At 33.7% G+C, this 22,322-nt stretch overlaps 1 protein-coding gene across 4 annotated transcripts in view; it reads left to right on the forward strand.

Annotated features, from left to right (window-relative positions):
- LOC122519102 (integrin alpha-PS2) overlaps positions 1–22,322 on the forward strand; it is a 51,937-nt gene that overhangs the window by 13,762 nt on the left and 15,853 nt on the right. For all 4 annotated transcript variants that reach the window (XM_043638324.1, XM_043638323.1, XM_043638325.1 and 1 more), the window contains 2 exons: positions 4,238–4,356; positions 15,900–16,071. In XM_043638324.1, the coding sequence (XP_043494259.1) occupies positions 4,238–4,356; positions 15,900–16,071 (291 nt within the window). The remainder of the gene's footprint in view (positions 1–4,237; positions 4,357–15,899; positions 16,072–22,322) is intronic.

Here is a 22,322-nt window from a genome sequence, read left to right on the forward strand (position 1 = left end):
ATTGTCTGTAATTCAAGTAGTAAGAGTAGCGAATACTCGTGGAGTTGCTAACTAAGTCTTCGCGTCTGACGTGTCTCAAGACTTAATTCGATATCTTCTTCCCTTTAGCTTTTTCTATTTCTTTTCTTTTATTTTCTATCTCTCTCTTTTCTTTCTTTCAACTCTTACAGAGCACTTGTCTGATACTCAGAGAGATGCATTCTTGTAGGTGTACGCTAATAAAACTCCTCCCTACCTTTAGTTTCTATTTACATGTTCGCAGTCGCTGACCCACATTTTCATTTGCTTGAGTTTCAAAGTAGCTTCGTAATCTCAGAAAAGAGAAGTGAAAGAGAAAGAGAGTAAGAAAGAGAGAATGACGGTAAAATAACCAGAACACTGACTATAGAACATTCTATTCTTAGAAGACTCCACCTACCCTCCGTTGACCCTTTCATTTTTCGAAGACTTTCCGCTCCAGATAATCTCATCGTTTGTTTCAAACATTCCGAATAATCAATCATTTCAATCATTTCGATTGATCGATCGTTAGAATGAAAATAAATTCCAAAAGAATGATCCTTATTGTTAGCTGGTTATAGATATATAAGATTTTTGTGGTTGTTCAAAGAGATAAATAAAGAAACGTTTCAACGTAGAATTTAACCTTAAGCTTGGCAATGAACACGGTATTACAGCTCGATGTAAATTAGAGGAATCAAGTCCGGTGTGAATTAAATGTATGTAAGTACGCTTGCACACCTCGTAACGAGCGAATCTCTCTATGATCAGCAGGCCATAACTCGATACGATAATCTCGGCCATAATTTGCTGGCGCGAAAGTAATCGACCGGCTCGAGAAATCCTCAACCGTTCTACCTGCTCGTTCATCGATTTCGAGTTATCTCTAACATTGCACGGAACAAAGCACAAAACGATCGAACTATCTTTCGGGACATGCGATTTACCGTAACGTTTCGACGACTCTACGAGAACCATCCTTTTTTTCTTTTCTTTTTTATTGAACAGGATGTTCCTTATTTATTTTTTTTTATTTTTAGGGAGAGATTCATCAAATTTGTACCGATCGATTTTATATATTGATATTTAATATTACGTACAAATTTGGAGCATAAAATAATTTTCAAAAGTAGAAAGCATTTAGGTAATACATGAAAAAATACAACAATTTATTAGGCTTGGTTTATTGCATTAAAAATAAGTAGCTATAAACGATGATCAGTCTCGGTGTTTTAGGTTCGATATTTTAATCCAACGAGGATCGCATTTAAAAATTTGTTCTATTTTGTCGCGACAACTTTAAGATTCGGATCGAAAGTTAAATCTAATTTTCCTCTAAACTCAATAAAATTGTTTAAAAGTATAATCATATATAGAAGGAACAATCTTAAAATAGTAAAATATTATAGGACTATTTGTGTGCCGATTTGTGGTGCCGTCAAGACGGTACAAACGAGATGCGTACTCAAAAATAGATCGCGGATGTATGCGTGTGCATAAAAGATGATAACGATATGACCTAATGAATGCAAACGAGCAATACGTGACCCCTATAAATACAGATAACGTAAAATTGAATGACTTACAAGGAGATATTACGGTTGTACACCAACGGATTTTTACGAGCTTTGGTATATTAGTAGTACACCTTTAAGGTATTTTCATGGTAAAATATTTCGGTGAACTGGCCAGCCAATTTTGAGAAAAAGGCTTTCAAAATTTGCTTTTTATATATATATGTGTTTATTTTTTCCTAATTCAATTATTTATTAATTGGCGCAATAGCGTAGGTAATAGCGTTCTCAGCTGTCGATCCCCGATGGGTTAGTGTTCAATTCTTGATGGGAAAATAGCTTTTTTTAATAAGTTTAAAAAAATTTTTTTATATTTATTAATTTTTAATTATATACAGGAAAGAAAATGAAAATTATCACAAAAAAATTGGAAATATAATAATAATAATTTTTCAAATCTTGCGCAAATAGTAAGAAACGATTATTTTGTAGAATTACAGTTATAATTTTTTTTTTTTAACCAGTAAACATAATAAAAATATATATAACTTTAATAGTAATAAATAACAATTATAGATACTCTAATCATTAAAAATTTCATGCAAAAAATTTAAATAATTCAATACAAATTTATATTAATTCAATAAAAATATTTAATAAATATTAATAAATATATAGAAACCTTTTTTAAACTTAAAGATAAAAGAAACTTATGAAAAGAAAAATTATTTCCCCATCAAAAAATGAACACTAACTCATCGTATCGACAGCCGAAAACGCTATTACCTACGCTATTGCGCAAATTGATAAACAATTGAATTTAGAAAACAATAAACACATATATAAAAAAAAAGCAAATTTTGAAAGCTTTTTTCTCAAAATTGGCTGGCCAGTTCACCGAAATATTTTACCATGAGAATACCTTAAAGGTGTACTACTAATATACCAAAGCTCGTAAAAATCCGTTGGTGTACAACCTTAATGTCTCCTTGTTAGACAAGATTATCGAACGAGCTTCGATACAATATGAAACAAACTATTGTTAACTCATTGAAATTAGATCAATGTGCAGATTATTACAAATGATTTCTATTAAATCTTATGAGCATATTGCTATGATTAAAATAATGAAAAAAGAAAAAAAATACATTATAAAAATATCCTTGTTAAGTTTAGCAAAAATCTATAATAGTTAAAAGTCTTGTATAATATAAATGTCCTTGATTTTAGCGTAAAGATTATAATTGCGGATTGTTTATTTTAATGAATTTAAATAAAATATAAATTCGTAATCTTACAAGTTATTTCGTATAATGTTGAGAAATATATAATAGTTGTATATCGGTGGATAGTTAGATAAGAATAAAGAAGGAATTCGAGGAGTGATTCCTACCGATCCCGAGTGAGATCGTCATCGATCCTTATTCGAAGTGATCCGGTCGATCCACCTGCGAGTTCCAACGCGTCCAAGTGCCAAACGATCTTCCCGATCGAGAATTGTATATCTCCGATTCAGTGTGCGTACGAGGAAGCGATCTTTCGAGGAGAGTCTTTCTCGAGGTCACTTACTCTTTGAGTAAACCTAACTAAAAGTCGATGTATTGACTGTACTGAGAACGATTTTCTGAAAGTACTTTGTAAAGGGGATCAACAGGCTTAAGTAAACTCTCTTCTTTTATAGAGAGAGTTCTATCTCGTTGTATACGCACTCTGAGGATAACCTTACAAAATACCAAGAATCCGTACTTCACGACAAGAAGTCGACCCTGCCTAATACAGAAAACCGTAAGACGAGCCCTTACGAACGACCTGCCTACCCGAACGTTTGACACTTCTTGTCAGGTACCACCTGGTGGACCTTCTTCCGAAGGTCACAAGATCCTATCCTTGGCTAATTGATCTTACATTCGACGAATAAAGTTTTATACATTCGAATTCGATCGAAACGTTTTTAATAGATTTTCTTTATAAATATTTTTTATTAACTATTTCATATTATTTGTATACAATCACACGTATTCCTATTTATTTATATTTAATGAAGATTTAATTATTTTTTTTTTCATCGTTAACGTTAACGTTATTAGCATGATAAATAATTAATTATGACAAAATTGATAGATATTAATATTATTAATTAACGAGCAAAAATTAAGAAACACAAAAGTAATAGTAAATTAAATGAAAGCGATCGATCAATCATTTATTATTTCACCTTGATATCGTGAGTTCTTCGCGTACGATGTGGTCACGCGAGTATTGTAGCCGGTAGAGCTGGAAGACTGACAACTTCCCTTTAAGGACCAATTGCGACCGATGAGGCTAACGGCTTCGCATGGTCGTCAGAATAAAAAAAGAAACGTCAGAAGTGTATTGGCCGAAAGTACATATTCGTATGCAATATTTATTCTATATTTCTTGGAAATTAGAACCACACACGAAATGAATCATTCGAATTGGTAGTATCACGTGTTTCTACTATCATTTCTCGTAAATTAAACGTTACGAAAGTCTTAGATTTGAATTAATACTTATTACCAAAGGATTATTATCAGGTGTAAATGTATCTAAAACTCATATTTTTCGTTTCATTTTGTTCTATCTTAGTAGAATCGTATCCTTCCTTTCATTTTCTTGACACAATATCTTTAAAGGAATATTTCCGATGTGAATCAATATTAAATTCGTAGAAAATTTAAGCCGATGACTTATCCTTTTTTTAGGAAACAACCACGTTAGAGCTCCCTCGGAACCTGATGGTCTGAGTCAGATTGATAACAAAACGCTTCAATGGTTTGGAGCGACGGTTTCTGCCTCAAATATAGACGGAGGTCCGATTATGGTGAGTAATTATTTTACTTCAAATATCCGGGGAAACGAATTTTGCAAAATAAGAAAGTTAATTTCGTTCGCGTAATATCGATTATTTTAAAACGTGCAGAAATCGAAATACTACCTTTCAGTCTTATATTTTTTTACGGCATCTGTCAAATCATTTCATACTTCTATTTACTTAGTCAGTATTATGTAAAATATATAATCGAATATTTTATTGGGTATAAATAATAATTTGTTAATATTTTAAATAAATAATCAGTATTTTTAATAGTAGCCGGATTGCATCAAGCTTGCAAATTGAGTTTTTGTTTTTGATAAGTGTCAATCATTAATTTGAAATGTTTAAAGATACTGACTCAATAAATAGAAAACTTAATTTAAGAAATATTTATTATTGGATAGACAGGATGGAAAGTACATAAAACGATGTATTTGGCTTTATTAAACCAAATAATTCAACGTATATAAAACGATACACATCGGCGCACAAGTATCCAGACTTTGTGCGACGGAAGCGAAGCTTTCTCGCAAGGACAAGGAAAAATAAACTGGAAGAATCCGGCCTTATTTCTGGCTTCTCAGGAAAACTCCTTACAGGGAATCGCAGTTGTTGAAAGAGGGAAGAAAAAGAGAGAGAAAGAGTCAGAGAGAAAAAGAAAAAAAGAAGGTGAAGGAACACGTGCGAGTTATTCGCAAGAGTTGAATAATCATAAATATTCATTTTCTCTTACGAGAAAGTTATTGGACCCATGATTCTCTACGTTTAGCGAAAATTTCACAACCCTAGACGATTTTCAAAGAGGAAAATTCAACTTTACATAAGGAATAGAACTAAACTTTGCTTCTCGGTAGTCGACTCCATTTCTATTTCGGGAATCGAAAATAAGCAACAACCAGAGTCGCGTCGATATTGATACTTTAGAAGCAAAACTCTACTGGAAACTTATAGAAAATGATGAAAAAAAATGATGAAAATCTTAGATGAAATTGATCAATCATCAATAGTGAAATCTCGAAGATGATTTAATCTTACCAATTCAAACAAAACTCGTGGGCCACGTGTTTCATCTCTTTCCATTGTGTTTGTATTCCCCCGAGATAGTAGTATTGCGGAAAGCAATCTTCTAGCGTAGAAAGATTTGTACTCTTCTCCAAGTCACGTATCCCCATCTATTCGTAGACGGCACGGCGGTCTGTCTGATGTACCACAGCCCTTATTCACTTTGATGCATTTTCTCGACAAACTCTTCAGCACGATGTCGGTACATACGCACCGTAGTAGCGATCCTCGTAATCTGTTGAACTTCTTCCCCTACCCTGAGTGTTGTGGTTCGAGTGTAGATGTGAGTGTTTGGACCAGTAGAGATGGTAGAAAAAAACCTACGAAAAATCTCGTAAATCCGGCTGCAAGCGGTACATGCCCTACGTTTCTCCGAAAGTTCTAGCGAGTGAGCGCTTATGAACGGCTTTTGAGTTGGCAGCACGATAATTGCTTCCATAACGGGTACAACGAGACGTCATTCTTTCAATTTCGTTTGTCTTCTCTACTTAAGGAAAAGTGCAATCGAACTGTTTGACGGATTTCAAGGACACCAAGGTGGGAATTAAATAAATGTGTTTTTCATCTTGAAATATGAACGAGTCCGTTATGAGGATCTTTTCGAAAATAATTATATTGAAATATTTATTATGCATGACTTGACTCTCTTTGTGAATTGATTTACTTAACAGACGTTTAGATAAGGATAAAGATAAAGAGAAAGAGAGAGATAAGAGACTGTAAATACCACAATTACCGACATTCGTCGTTTTGTATTATCGTCATTTTTCATACACAGAAAAACGTCATGTTTCCTATTCTGAAACATCATTTTCTGCATCAATCTTTCTGTTTGTCTCTTATTGTACTAGAATTATCTACTTATTTCAGAATGTGAACGAGCTCTGTCATTCCTTATTCTTAATTTCTCTACACTTTTCTTATTTATGGTTTCGTTTAGTTTTCTGTTTAAAATTCGAGGATCGAAAGTAAGATCGTTTAATTTCAAGAATGAGGGAATTTAGTAAATAATTCATAGATCGTCTTTTATCGTTCGACAAATGTTAATCTGTGGCACGTGGTAAAATAAATTAAAGTATAGAATCTGTGGAAAGAACGGACGTTTCTTTTAAAGATCGGAAGTACAATAGGTACGCGAGTCGCATAATCGATCGTGCCAAACCTTTTAAGAGACGCACGATCCAGCACGCTAAAACAATATACCCTTAACGTCCACACACTATTCTCGTCACGGAGTACATGACGTCCATCGATGGTACTCGATGCAACCACGAAAATCGTTATCCGATACATAGCGAATCCGACGAACTTGATTTGTTCTCTCTTTCGAGAAAATAATAGCGTCTTTTCAAATAACAAAACCGTTACAAAGAGGAAAGACTATAGTGACGATTAAATTATGATTCGATATCTTCAATGATCAAAGTAATCAAAATTCATGAAATACATGACTTTGATCGATTCTTCAAAATCGTGTGATGAGAAAAAAAATTCTATAATATAAAGATTGCTATTTATTGGATCAATATTTTTCAACATATTTAATCAGTATTTCAAATATTTTTTATTTACATTGAAACAAAATAAATGCTTACATATATTATTTCATTTATTTTACAAGATGTTTATCATTAATTAATGAAAAATAGATGATTGTGTGAAACTTTTCCGATGGAATTTTTGTTTGGAGAAGCTTAAAAGAAAAAAGAAAGAGTCACATGAACGGAACAGAAACGCAATAGGTAATCAACAAGAGTTGTCGTTTGTACCGCTTCTTCTGTAATGATAGATTTCAAACTGAACTTAGCCTTCTTCTACCTCTTCCTTGTTTTCATCTTTTTCTTCTTCTTCTTTTTCTTCTTCTTCTGCTTCTTCCTCGAACATACAACGTGCGTTTCGCACCGTGCATCGTACAAACACGAACGACAAGTTAGCTACCACGATAATTACCTTCTATTAATTGCTTCCGAGAGAAAGGTCGCGTTTAAAGGGCAAACGACTTGACGAAGGAGACTCGACAGAAAACAGCTTCCGAGTAGGTTCGAATAATGCTAACAGCTTGGTCTTTTTCTTCTAACGAAACAAAAGTATTTTCGGATGGTGATCTTACGGTGTGTTTATAAAACTCTTTCTAATAATACTTTCCCTGTATTCAAGATCGTTTTGTGTAACAGTAAACTCTATGCGCGAAGGAACTTGTAAATCATGCCACTCTTTTAGGGTTGTTCTTTTTTCTTTTCTTTTTTTTTTGAAATTGAATTTAATGTTAGCACGTACAGTTACGAGTTTATAACGAGCACCACGAATGTAATAAGTTTAATTTCCAATCAGGTTAAAAAGTTGGAAGGTGTCCAATCTCTGTCATAAGCTAATAATAATGTAAAGTTTTATAATTATACAACTGTATATACGTCAAATAAGATTTATGGTTACGGAATGATTTTACTCGTGATATTTTATTACAAATTTTAGCATGCAATTAAAGATATCTATATGACACCGAATAAAATGATTCTAAAATTGTGAATCTGAGCGAAACGATTTGAAAGACGTAAATTTGGCGACAAAAAAAACCTTAAAAAAAAGGAAAAGAAGAAAAAAAGAATTAAAAATGAATGCAAGAAAGAGCCGGGATATCAAAGCGAAGGACAATCGGGCGACCTCAACGACCCGGCTTGAAAGCAGAGCCTTGTACGAAATCCTCGAGACTTTCCTTCTTTTTACTTATTCTTCTTCTTCTTCTGTCTACCATTCACTTCCCCTCGACATGCATCGTAGTCTCCCTTTCCGTACTGACTTTCTCCCGTTTTGGGAATTCGCATGCGAGGACCCATCGAGTTTACGTGAACGCGTTGGAGAAGTCAAGAGGATCGATAGGATTCGAGATTGTCGTTTGTCGGCAGACTCCTCGTGAGAATGAAAATGGAAATGGCATTGTAAAATCGACTCGACAGGACAATGTTCCTTCAGAGAAGTCACCATTGGCGTTAAACCACGAAAGGGCATATACCTATAAGATCTTGAAATAGCTATGCATTGCCCTATGTCGTATATTTCCGATCGGATCTTTCGTTTTTTTTTGTTACAAGAAAGAAAAATTCACTCGATATGCATATCTCGAACTTGGAAAATAAAGTCTCAAAAAACTCGAATATATTTATATAATATAAGTGATCGAATTTAATGTATTATACAGTATTACTTATTATTTACTTTTTATGATACATTTAGAATTCAATGTATCCGATTGATACTAAAGTAATTTGATGATTTATTTTTAATTTTAAAATCAGGACATTTTTCTCTTTCTTAACAAGTGCTCAACTGCTTTCTGCGTGTTTTATTTTTTTTAGATTGTTTACGAATAAAATAAGCTTTAATATTGTTTAGAAAATTTTTAAAGCGATTTAGTTTGGTTTCAGAGGTTACTCAGAAATTACACACCGTTTTGATTCATTCTACTACTTTATAATATGAAATCAATTTTGCAAGAAACAAGAAAATATATTTGATATTAGTATATACTTCGTTTATCCTAAACTGTATTAGTTACATTTCACAACTAACCGTGATCAATGCTCAAAAAACAATACGTATTGTTTAAGTCAATAAAAAATTATCTTCTATCTATACTCGATTGTAAAAAAGAATAAAACTTTGTTTAAAAGCTTGATCGTTCGATCAGTTACGATGGTATTAAATAGATATACGTGTACCGTCTTTAGGTTTAGTACTAAAGAAAGTAACTCTAAAATATAAGCTAATTCGAGAAGAGACTCATCGCTAGTCTGGAACTTGTCTCGTGAGGTGCTTGGTCCTAGAAGGAGGAAGAAAAAATAAGAAGAAGAAGAAGGGATCGGATAATCCGACGGTCAGACAATACGCATTCCAGTCGTGTGTTTTGTCGAGGGGACAAATTGCGACGCCCGTTAAACGATCCCTTTTTGCTCCGCGGTAGCCTTTCGTGGCCTCCTCCGAGACAGTTCGTTCGAGAACGAACCACTTTGCTCTTTCTCTCTCATTCTTTCTCTCTCTCTCTCTCTCTCTCTCTCTCTCTCTGAAGTCTCCTTAGCGGCGTCAGCTCTGTTACGGGAACAAGGAAATGCGACCTTAATACGGTAAAACACCGTGAAACTACTCGTTCATACTCGTAAACCAGAATGAAATGAATAGCAAGTTGATCAAAATATTTAGATTGACTTCTTCAACATATGAAAATTGTACGATTAGCCGATAAATCATTCGAGGAAATCAAAATTGTATTTACCCGTGTAAACGCGAAATGAAATTTCGCAAAGGAAGTTTATTTTTTTTTATAGTATTAATCATATAAAATGTAGCAGTAACAAATTGCAGGATTCAGGAGTGACAAATGGTTCGAGCTGGTTTTTTTTTGTGATAGTTGCAAGCTCCTAACCTTCCTCTCGTAAACTCTTCCTCTCTCTTTTTTGTCTCTTGCTATTATGCACGTCCACGACCACAAGAATCATATGCTCGTATTCGTACGATGTATAAATAATGTTGTGACTCAGTATATACGAGGTGAGTCAACCTCGAAACTAAAACAACTCCTTAGACTCCACCTTTATGACGTAAATATCCCACTCCGTAACTACTCTGTTATTCTGTCACTCGAGAAGTATACCTACTCCTCTCTTCTTATAATTATTCTTTCCTATCTATCTTTTCTATTAATTTTTTTATTCCTTTTTTTTCTTCTCATATTTTGCGAGTTACGGTGATAGGGAGTAAAACAAAATTTAACAATGATATACACTTGGAGTCATGTAAAGTCACTGTCATAAAATGTTTCATATCGTCTCCTTGTTGGATATAATTGTAAGAGACTTTTCTACGAAATAATCAAGTTCACCTTCGGCTCAGAATGTCGTAATTCGTCGATTACGACTCACGAGAAAGGGGGTGAACGGAAACTCGTTCACCGGCTTGATTTTCGTATGCCTCGTTAATTTCATTCATGGTAAATAAAATGTCTCGAGGTGTTCGTACGTAGCCGAAAGAAAGATGGACGTTTTGTGAGCTCACTATTACGAACCATTTCGTTTATCAGTTGAAAAAATAGAAAAGGAAAAGCAAAGTTCAATGTCTACTTTATAGGATAGGGAAAAGTTACATTTCCCTTTTTGTTTTTTTTTTATATATATATGTTGATTATTTTTGAACAGCGTTAATACAGTCGTCTATTCTTTTATTATATTTTATTTAATCATTATCATGGGTCATTTCGTGTATCAACGAGAGATAGGAAAAAAAGAAAGTCAGAATTCAATGTCTATTCTATGAGATAAAGAATAAATTTCTTTTTTGTTTGTTTTTTTTTCCCTCTATTTTTTATTACTTTCACACGCACGTTATTTATACTTTATCATATTATTTTTCTTGCTTTGTTAAAAATTACCATCTATCTCTTAAAAAAAAAAAAAGATAGTTTGTAGTCATCACTAAGGGGGGGATTACGATTCATGACGTTCGAATAAAGGATTTAGCTTAATCTTTCCAAGAGCTCTTTTGTACTCGACGAGATAAGATTTCTTAATCCGAAGAAACGGAAGATTAGCCCTTTCGGAACTCAACGTTATCGACTTTGTAAGAGACCAACCATTGTACTCTTTAATGATTTCCGTGCTACGGAAGTAACCTGATTCGTTGCTTTCAGTGTTATAAATACTTAGGTATATCGTCGAAAACGATTTTTTATGTATGAATCTTATATATTAGATTGTCCCATAAGTTATTTCCGCGCCACGTTATGTGACTTCGAGCCAGTTATGTTTGTAGACATGCAGGCACATCTATTGTCCATTTATGGCATCGATTCCAGTCGTCTCACAGCTCTTTCAAAGTACGTGTTCATATATAGCACAGTAAATCAACCTTAAACAACAAATATCGTCTATTGAAGTCGCATAAAAAAAAAAAGGAAGAAACTTATGGGACAACCTAATATACATATATGTCGGGTCGGATAGGAGGGTGTATGAGGGTGGAGAACGTAGGAGAGGACCCTGGTCTCTTCTTTCAGATTTAAAAGGACTGTCAACTGTTTTAAAACACGAGCAATCTATCCGCAAGAATATCAAGTTGAGTGCATCCAACCAGAGATGACCTCATTCGCACCCCAAAAATAAATTTCCGAACTTTCCTCGATTTCTAAACATTTTTAACGATCGTCCTTTTTTCCTTCTCTTATCTCTTCTCTTTCTTTTATCTTTTTTGTTTTTATCTTTACGTTAGATTTATCGTTCGGAGAAAGAGTCGAAAGGTTCAAAGGTTCTTATGGTGAAACTTTTTGTGTTAAGGGTAAGAGAATCGTATGGTTAAAGTGTTCAAAGATTTGTTTTTATTTTTCATCGATACGTTATACTTTCTACAAATTTTGGAAAATTTTCTTTGCATCTGGTTAATCTCGTCGGTTATTCGAGACGACAGTATCTTCGTGACACGAAGGATCTTCACGTGTGTTCCACGTTTTCGAATGAACAATAAAGACGCAACGCATGGTAGAAGGAAGGAAAGAGCTTTTTTACGACGATGGCGAGATCAGCTGCCGTTTGGTTTTCTTTCTCTCTTCTTTTGGCTTGGATCCAATCGGCTTGATCGTAAAGTTCGCCGAAGAATCGTAAATGACGTGAACACCCTGCACGCGTGTTCTTCCTTTTTAAACGTTTCTTACCACCGCAAAAATTATTTCCTCTTTTTTATTTTTTCATCAGATGTATAACTATCTATATATAATCTAGGAATTTATCCTATGATCTATCTGCACGTGTACGCGTCAATATGTATATATAATAATGATTTATAATATTCGTCATAATATTATATAATGATATAATATATATTATTATAATATTATAATGATATAATGATATAATTATAATATAATATAAAATATACAATGTATTATGTAAAATTTATTTTATTGTTTTCATCGTTCTATATGAATTTTTCTAATTATACGGTATATGCACATTTATACATACGATACATGAATGTAATATTTTACTCGCTAAATTCACGAACGACTTCACACTTTTCTCCTACCCCGTTTACTGAGATATGCTCGTTGAAAGCTTGTAAAGAGGCTTGACGAATAAGACATTAAAGAAACCGTGTTATTAGCCATGTTTTAAGCTACCTCGAGTGGTCCTCGAGTTCATACAGATCGTATTCGAGTGACCGTTAAAGAAAAAGAATGATGAAAATTAGACATATCGTTTTTCTTTAATGCTCTTTTATTTCTTTATTTCGCGTAGACGATAACGAGATTGAAATATTTCATATGGTTTGCTATTTCTATCATGAAAAGTAAACGGAAGATTTCGACGATCGAACAAAAATTTGACGTTCAGCAATTATTGTCTGTCCTTATTTTCTTATCATTTAAAAGTGTAATTATTTTTAAATATTTTATCTACTAAAACTAGGTTCTCCATCGTTGGAAACAAATTAGAGTTGTTTGCAATGGACTTGCATTGATGAAAAAAATAAAAATATAAAGATAAGTTTGAATCTTTTATTTACTTAATTATTTAGTTAGATCGTTATCTTTGAAAACAAGAAACGTTGATTGAAGTAAATAAAGAATACTCGTAACGGATAAACAAAGATAAAAAAAGAAATATATATATATATATATAAATAATTCGTAATATCTTCTATATATATATATCTACGAAACAACCAGCTTTATCATTTTCTTTGAAATCGAAGATAAGTATATTTAATCGAAGAGAAGAAAAACAATGAGAACAGTTCGTAATGGATTAGAAATGGTAAAAAAAGACGTAGAAGATAATTTAAAATATTCAATCTACTACTGAACCAGCGTGATCGTTTTCTTTGAAATCGAAGATGGTTGATCGAAGAAAAGTAGAAGAACCGTTTTGTAAGAGGTTCGCAATCGAATTCCCTAGACTTGCTCGGCCGAGTTCTTTCTTCTCGTGGTTTCTGTTCATCCCCGATGACTTCCTCTCCTTCCTTCCTTCCTTCCTTCCTTTCTTTCTTCTTCTTGTTCTCCTTTGATTCTTCGGCCGAATTCCTTAGTTCTTCGCGGCACCGGTGAAAGGAATCGCCAAAGGTTTCTTTATTTGGAACGACCGATAACCGTTTCTTTCCTCTTACGGCTTCGACGACATAGTTGCGAGCTCTGATCGTCCTCTACCGCCATTATTCTCTTCGACGACATCGCGCCAAACCGAAAGGAAAGAAATGTGAAAGAGCGCACTTAACGGGTCATCTTTGCTCTCCGTCAGTCGGCATTGAGTTCAGACACACTGCTAGCTCGTACGTTATCATAGCGGTAATCCTTCAACGATTGAGTTAAACTGGCGCAATGGATAAATTACGCTACTTTGGCTCATCGTCTTCTCTCTATTTCTCTCTCTCTCTCTCTCTCTCTCTCTCTCTCACTCTCTCACTTTCTCACTTTCTTATTTCTTTTGTTATGTTCAGATGGTACGCACCATCTGTTCTAACTAGTATACTTTGATTTGCTTTTTAAACTATTCAAACTATTTTTCTTCAATATGTTTAACTTCAATTATCGAACAAAACTAGATATCATAAATAAATTACGTTATTTTGGCGCATCATCATCATTTTTCATTTGTTTGTTATCTTCGTTCGTATGTTACGTACCATCTGTTCTTATTACTCTAATTTATCAACAAAAGATTTAAATAATTTTTTATCATTATGTTTTATCTTTAACGATTGTGCCAGACAGGTATTACAAATAAATTACGTTACTTTAACGCATGGTCTTCTCTTTCATTTTTTTTATGGTATGGTACACACCATCTGTTCTCACTGGAATATTCTGATTGGTCTAAAAATATTTCGACGTTTTTTATTCTTCAATACGTTTTACCTTGAAAAATTGACCTAAACTGGCTCAATGGATAAATTATGCTACTCCGGCTCATTGTCTTCTCTCTCTCTCTCTCTCTCTCTCTCTCTCATTTCTTTTATGTTCATTCGCTCTTACTGAACCATCTGTTCCCATTGCAATACTCTGATTCGTTTAAAAATATATAATATAAACATTATTTTTCAATATATTTCACCAGTTACTTTAGCAAATCAGTTATTAGAGTAGGTTCGTAGAATCGTGAATAATTTCCACGTGAAACAACTTAATCGATAAAACGATTCGCTTTCCTCGTAATTCTTGATTAAAAGAAGGGTAGATTGGATATAGTGGGTGTGTAGAGCACACCGGTTTCCGTGCAACAACAACGTGTCCCAGATATAAGAGAATCGCGTGCGTATAACGACGAAGCTCGTTGTAGCGGCCCTTAATTGGCTCGCAATTAATATTGCCTATGTTGCGTGCATCGAATAAACACCGGTGTGCATTCGTATAATTCTTCCTCAAAAGGGTTAACAACAGAAAGAGAGAGAAAGAGAAAGAGAGAGAACAAGAACTAACAACACGTGTATGGTTTTACTTCTGGTGTGTGCATGTGAAATTAACGTTCGAAGCTCGTTAAGGCTCGCTTACACTGGCCAACCTTGAAAAACGATTAAAATATTAACGTGTTGAAAAAGCAAACAATGTGAGAATCATGCACGTTAGCTCAAGGCTATCGTTCGAAGAACTATTATCGCTTTATTCGTATTTTTCTTATTATTATTATTATTATTTTCGTTTGATTTCTTTCATAACGATTTACACATCGTTGGTATAGTGTACAAAACGAAAGAGAGATAGTGAATCGAATCCTTTTCACCTGTTATTACTTATTCTTCCCCCGAGGTCATTGGCTGCTTCTGTTAGTCAGTAAAGTACAAAAGATCGAGTTAAACCGATTGGATTATTATCGAGTCGGAAAGAACAAAAGGGATGGTGAACAATTGAACAGGATGAATTCGTCAGGATAATCATCGATATTATTAATAGATAAGTGTGAAAGAGAGTACAAAGTGTACGAATGAAATTTTGTTATCAACGTTACCCGCTTCGTTAAATTATTTCGATTATTTTATCTCGATAATGAAAAGCGTTATTGCGTTTCGTGATTTCGTTCGTAATAAAAACGTAAAGCGAGATACGATCCAGTAACATACGCACACAGTAGATAATTATACGAGTTAAGATAATTTCTAAATACAGCAATGATACATACTCATTACGTAAAATATTCTAACGTATGCGGATAAATATCCTCGAACTTAGAAGCCTTTGAAAAGTAAATAACGTAGTGACGTCATTTATACGAGAATTCTTTCTTCTTTCATAATAAAATCAAGTTCATCGTGAAACTTTGAACGTTGTTAGCATTGAACGAGATCATGAAGACGATGACTACTACTACTTGTTAAAATGATTGTTTTATTACGAGCAATGTATCGAGTTAATAAAGCAAATATTCAAATACTCGCATCAGACGAGAAACTTAAGAATGAAGAAATAAACTCGAATGACGTTTGACTTGGTTAAGAAAATGTTCTCTTTGTTACAGGCATGTGCACCGAGATACATTTGGTTCTCCCTTATACAACCAAGATACGATCCTGAAGATCCGAGACCAGTGAAGGAAGCTAAGGCTGGTAATCGAAGAGACCCAGTTGGCACCTGCTGGGTTGTCGACAAGAATTTCAACGAAACTCAAGAATTTTCCCCATGTAGAACGAGTGAGTATTTTTCCTTGTCTTTTTTGTTTTTCTTTTTTGTTTTCTATTTTGATTTCTTATTGATTAACAAAAAAGTTTTATTAGAGTATTTCATCTCGTACAATCTCAAAAAAACTTTCATGATTTATCTTACACGTGCCGCCGACCATTCCTATTCCTATTCTGTATTTAGCTATCGAATTTACGGAAAAACGTTGAAGAATGATGTCGTGACTTATGTTAGACTACTACTGTTACTGCTGCTGTTGCTGCTGCTGCTGCTGGCGATACTGCTTAGACTCAAGTTTGAGTGATATAAACAGTCGTAAAGTGGTGCGTCTTGGCTTAAAAACAGAGACAGTCCTTGGCTACTGTCTCTTATTTCCCTTCGTTATTCTTTATGTTCATCATCATCATCTTCTTCTTCTTCTTCTTCTTCTTCTTCTTATTTTTCTTTTTCTTCTTACAGTTCTTCTTTTCATATCCTTTTTTTTCACGTTAACGTCATTAACGCGGAGAAAAAGTTTAGGAGGTTCGAATTTACCCGTGGAGAGGTAAATCCTTGGGGGATGCGCGGAAAGGAGGAGAAAGCTTCGAGGACTCAAGGATCCTCAGCGACATATGGTCGTGTTCTCGAAGTATAGCAACCATAAATACGCCTATACGTAACAGGATACTTCCTGCCAACCCGTAGTTATATTCCTTACCTCCTCTGCCTCTTGCTTGCTTTTTAATGACAAAAGACATATCGACTTTCGTACCTTTTGATACTTCTTAAGTTGTCCATACGAGCAAGTTTCCTCGTGGTCGTTTTAAAAAAGCAACGAAATTCAATTAGCTACGACGTGACACGATGGTGTATGTTAGTTCGAGTATTTTACGATTTTAAACATTTTTCCTCAACGAAAATCTTTCGATTCTTCTTGTACTTTAGAAGTTAAGAAAGGAAAAGTATCTTCTAAACAAAAACAATCTTATATTTTAAGAACCGACGAGAAAAACATATTGCTTCGAAGAGATAACACGAAACGTGCCAAAATAGCTTTTTTCACATTATCAATTTTCTTTATCGACGGAGTAAAGTATAACTGCTGTGTTATCTCATAAAAGCAATAGATATCTCATTTACAAAGAGGTGGAGGAGGAGGAGAAAAGGGGAACGCATTACTTCGAAATTTCGATTATGAAGCGAGATCATGGCGTGAACTCATCGTTTAGAAATTCCAAGCTCGTGAGTCGCGTAATTAAACAATTTGTTGGATTCGAAAAGAGAAAGAAGAAAAGAGATAGATAGACAAGGAAAGGAAAGAGGAAGAGAGAGAACGAATTAGAAAAGAAACCCGTACGCAGCTGATATTTTCCTGGGAATCGTTTTTTCAGCAATAGGTAGGATTATCTTCATTGCTCTACGTCTACGCTGCGCGATTTATAACGCATTTCTAACGTCGCGTTTTATTTTATGGATGGAAAGTCTCGTCAGATTGCAACTACGAGTATTGTTCGCCTTTACTGGAATAGAAAAGCCACATCCTCTCGCCCGTATGTATGTCTTATAATGTTTTATCTTTAGGATTCTGTAACCACTATTACCCAACACAGGAACACTTGGCACTTGTGCGTGAAAATTTGTTGTGAATAACTCTTTCGTGGAAATAAATGTGTAAGATACACTATTTTCGAAACTGAATTAATGATTTGTTGATAAGTAAGAAACAAATGTATTCTTTCTTTTATTTTTTACAAAAACAGAACTGAAATCTTGACGGATGGTTCAGTTGATCCATCTGATCGTATCAAACAGGTTAAATAATTTGTATTAATTCTATAATGTATAGACTAATGTAAGATGTGTTGTTTGAATAATCGTTAGTTAGGTGTCCATTAGATGGAAGAAAGTAAGGACAAAACGTTAGGAGTACATTCCACCCATGAAAGCCACCCACACGTTCGCAGCAGTTACATAGATGTGCTGAAAAAAATGATAATTAGAAGGCGCCAGAGAGTGAGAACGGTACTAACTCAGCGTTGTTCTAACGAGGCCAATTAGCACTTGATCCTACTTGAATTACGATCGAGCTAGCCATCCCTGCCAGCTTGCCTGCTTGCCTGCCGGTTATATTGCTGCATATTTCTTTTTCCGGCTTGCTGATTCATTAAAACAAATTGTTGAGTGACACCGACGCAATTTATCGCGGTGTTTCGACGTGAAATTCACGCTAATCGTTACTTTTGTCGGGAATGATACTAATTCGCGTTGTAAGATCTATGATGAGTACGGTGGCCATTTTTTTTTAAAGATAAAACAAAAGAGATGAACAAAGTTCGTATATTTATGACGGTACAGTTCACGTTTAAAAAAGACCACGACGTATCGTGCACCGTACTTTTGTTCGTTATTTCAATTAATAAAATAAATAACAAAATGCTCATTTAAAATGGAAAAAGAATTCGAACTTTCTAGGGAAAAGAATAAATTGTTGCACAATAATTAAATACAACATATATAAGAAGGTTTCTATATTACCGACGAAGTTAAAAATAATAAATTGTACAATTTAAAAGAAAAACAGATAATGAACGAAGGTCGATAACCGATATAAAAGAATAAAGAAGTGGCAGCAGCAATGGCCTTCCAATTTCTAAAGAAAAATGATACGATAAAGGCGCGTCCCACAGTACGTATAATAATGCATAAATGCGTGGACTTCTCACACGTTCGCAGCATCCAAGAGTATCACAGTGACTCCATTCATTCCATGTAACTCGATTAAGAGACTCGTCGAACAACGCGATTCCCGAACCACTCGACTTCGTGATTTCGATTTTTTCGTCTAAACAATCTTGTACGATCCCTATTTTTAAATTACATATATATATATGTAGTAGTCATTTTCTAGATTTTTTAATGCATTTTAAGAACGTAATAATTTTATTCATTGAAATAATATTTCTTGAATATCTCTAAAAAAAAGTAGAAAAATATTTGCAATTAATTAAAATTAATTATTTATGTTTCTAATCTCGAATTAGAAAAATTTGACAAATATTAACACAGAAATTGGCGAATAAAATTATAAATCAATTTTCTAAAAGAAAATGTAAAAGATTTATTGTTCGAACCAAAAAAGTTTTAGGGAAAGTTGAAAAGTATTCGTAATTAAACTCGGAACTCGTGTTTTCTTTCTCTTTCATTCACGAGAAGTAAAAGCCCGGAAAATATTAATCTATTTGAACTGTGTTTTGTTTTTCCTTTTTTTATCGCGTTTCTCCAGTGAATCGGATCGACAACGAGAAGCGATAAATGTAATTGCATGAGTGGCAGCTCTCGTCCAAAGTGACCGATAGTTCGCTTCGGTCTCCCTTCGTCTTCCTCTCATAACGTGTATAGTATGTAAAAGTTCTTAGTACTGGTAAAATATATATATAAATAAATATATATGTGTGTGCATATGTGTATGTATATGGAAGAAAGGCACGGCCAAGATCCTCCGACGGGGAACAGACCGGATATTCTCCCCTCATTCGAGCCTACATTTCTTACAGTCCGTGCACGCTGCTATGACCCTACGTCAGTCTTGGACAATATTTAATTCAATTAACGATTGACCATTTCAATTAAAATATATTTCATTACCACTTGGAATTTTCCACGAAAATTTTTATTCGCATATCTCTCTGTGTTGTGTTTTTATATACGAAAAAATACAAGTTATATTATTTGAATAGAATTTTAATCGTGATATTTATCATATTTTTCTTTCTTAGTACACTGATTTAAAAAATAATTCTATTTATTTGACCAAGTATTTTTATTAATTAATTGATAGTATTTTTAACAACGAATGATCAGTAAATCTATTAATAATAATATAAATAATTCAATGACAATATCAAATTATACATTCTGTTAATACGATATTGTTTATTGTTGATATTTTATTATAAATGATGAACATTTGAAAAAATAATTACATATCATAAAAGTATTATAAAATTTAATAATCTTTTCTTTAATTATTTAAATGTGGAATAAAAGAAAATATCATCTCTATAAAGTCATTCGTCCATTGGTAATTGAAACTCACACATCACAACAAACTACTTCCTAGACGCGCTGTAAATCTTCGAAACGATTTATTCATAGATGTCAACATATCTACTGACCCTACTCTCAATAAACGCTTTGTCACTCTTCTATGACTCTATCGGGATTCAGTTCTTAATTAATTAATTCATCATTGTCCTATGTCGAATCTCACACGAAATTGCATTATGTTTGATCTTTTAATACAATATATCGATAGAAATAATTCGAGATATTTCTATATGTAAACAGATTGAAACGGAAAATCGTTAAGAATGGAAAGAGGTTAATTATTTGTACCTCGTAGAGTTAACGTTTTAATCACCGAAATAGATTTTTCTTGATTTTTATAAATAGATCGATAAATACCTTTTTTTTTCTTGCGTTAAGTATATCGTAAAATCGATCAAAGATTATGCGAATGCCATGTAGATGGAATAAAAGTCTGATCGTTCGAATTTCTCTCTTACAATTTTGTTTATCTATTTTCAACTTAATTGATAGCCGATTTACGTTCTTTCGTAAGGAAATGTAAGAAAAATTCCAAGCTGGATTATGGCAGGTATACTATGTTGTACTTATGTATATATATATTTACCTACCATGCATTGTACGCGTTTCATGCGTGCGCGTGCGTGACGTAAGCATGCTCGTGGACGACGGGGTTTGGCTTTACTGAGGTCAGGGATCCAAACTGAGAGATCTGATCTCAGAAAACAGATTTCTCACGTCTGACGCTTACGTTGAAAGACTCTCAATGTAAGATATCGCAAAACTTCATCTTATTGCTACGCGAATTCGATATCTTTCTTTTTCATTGTTTAATTTTTTTTACGTATTTCTTTTCGTTTTTTCTTTTCTTATTTTGTTTGTTCTTTTCTCATTCTTGGTTTCCTTTTAAGTTGAAGTGTTATAATCTATCGTAAGATTATTCGAGAAACGATCCACTTGTATAGTTGCTTTTCCTTTCTTATCGAACTCATAACTTTCTAGTTTATCGTTGACATTGTTTCAACTCCCATACGATAAACGTTATGGTAATCGTGACTTGGGGAAAATTTAAGACCACCCTGAGAATGACTTTCCTTCACTAATATCCACTTTCCTAGCCCCCTCCTTTTCATTTCCCTTTCTCTTACATTTTTTTACTTTCTTATCTCTGGGCCTGTTCCGATTGTAAGTCGTTGACGAACAGTAGTGTTTGTCATCGCCGACGCCTGAAAGTTCGGAAGTTCTTCCGTACGGTCAATCATTGAAAGATAAGATGGATAGTTATGTGAAACAAAACCCCCTTTCCTTCTTTTTTTTCACTCACGAGTTTTTATTTCGTTGAAATCTAAAAATAATTCGGTCAGAATTTTATAGAATTTACGTTCTGTATATAATTATGTTTCCGACTGAAATTTTGGAAGTTGAATCATTTAAGAGATAAGAAGGATGATAGTACGTGAAACACAAAACTCTTTTCCTTCTTTTACTCTTCCTTTCGAGTTTTAACTGGTTTGGACTTAAAAAATAATTCAGTCAGAATTTTATAAAATTTTCTTTATAAATATAATTAAGAGACTTTTGAAAAAAAAAAAACATTAGAAAAATATATGAAAAGAATAAATTCATATAAGGGTTGGTGGGAACCACTCTTCCCAAATATGGTACAGTAGGCTCATAGATATTCAAAAGTCGAGCGTGTACGTCAGTAAATTTTTTTTTCTAATGAACTGTACTATATATAGTAGGAGGTCTACATGGGTTAAAGATAGATAGTTTCAAGCAGTAACTAATAAACGTGTTATGCAAAGGAATGCAGTTATCCTAAGTTACGATAGAATCGATAATTAAATTGGACAAAAAACGTTTATTCCTTTTTTAAACATAAAATTGTTAACATCGGTATTCCGGAAATAATATTTAACATGTAAGGGAAAAGTCATGCGTAAAGGTTAATTAATTACAATCTTTCTTATCTTTGGATAAGTTATCGTAGTTTCCTGTTCGGTGCTCGGAATTTTGTATGGAAGGAAATAAAAGAGAAAAAAAAGAAGAAGAAGAAGAAGTAGACATTTTTTTCGCTCAAAGGCGAACTGTTAGAGATGAAGAAAATGAATCGCAGAGTTGGCGAGCGAGAAGATCGATCCGAGGTTAATGATGCGTGCACCTAACCATTTAGGCGTATGCACACGCTGCCTTT

This window comes from Polistes fuscatus, unplaced genomic scaffold (assembly GCF_010416935.1).
Source record: "Polistes fuscatus isolate 324 unplaced genomic scaffold, CU_Pfus_HIC Scaffold3, whole genome shotgun sequence".
Taxonomy (NCBI): Eukaryota; Metazoa; Arthropoda; class Insecta; order Hymenoptera; family Vespidae; genus Polistes; species Polistes fuscatus.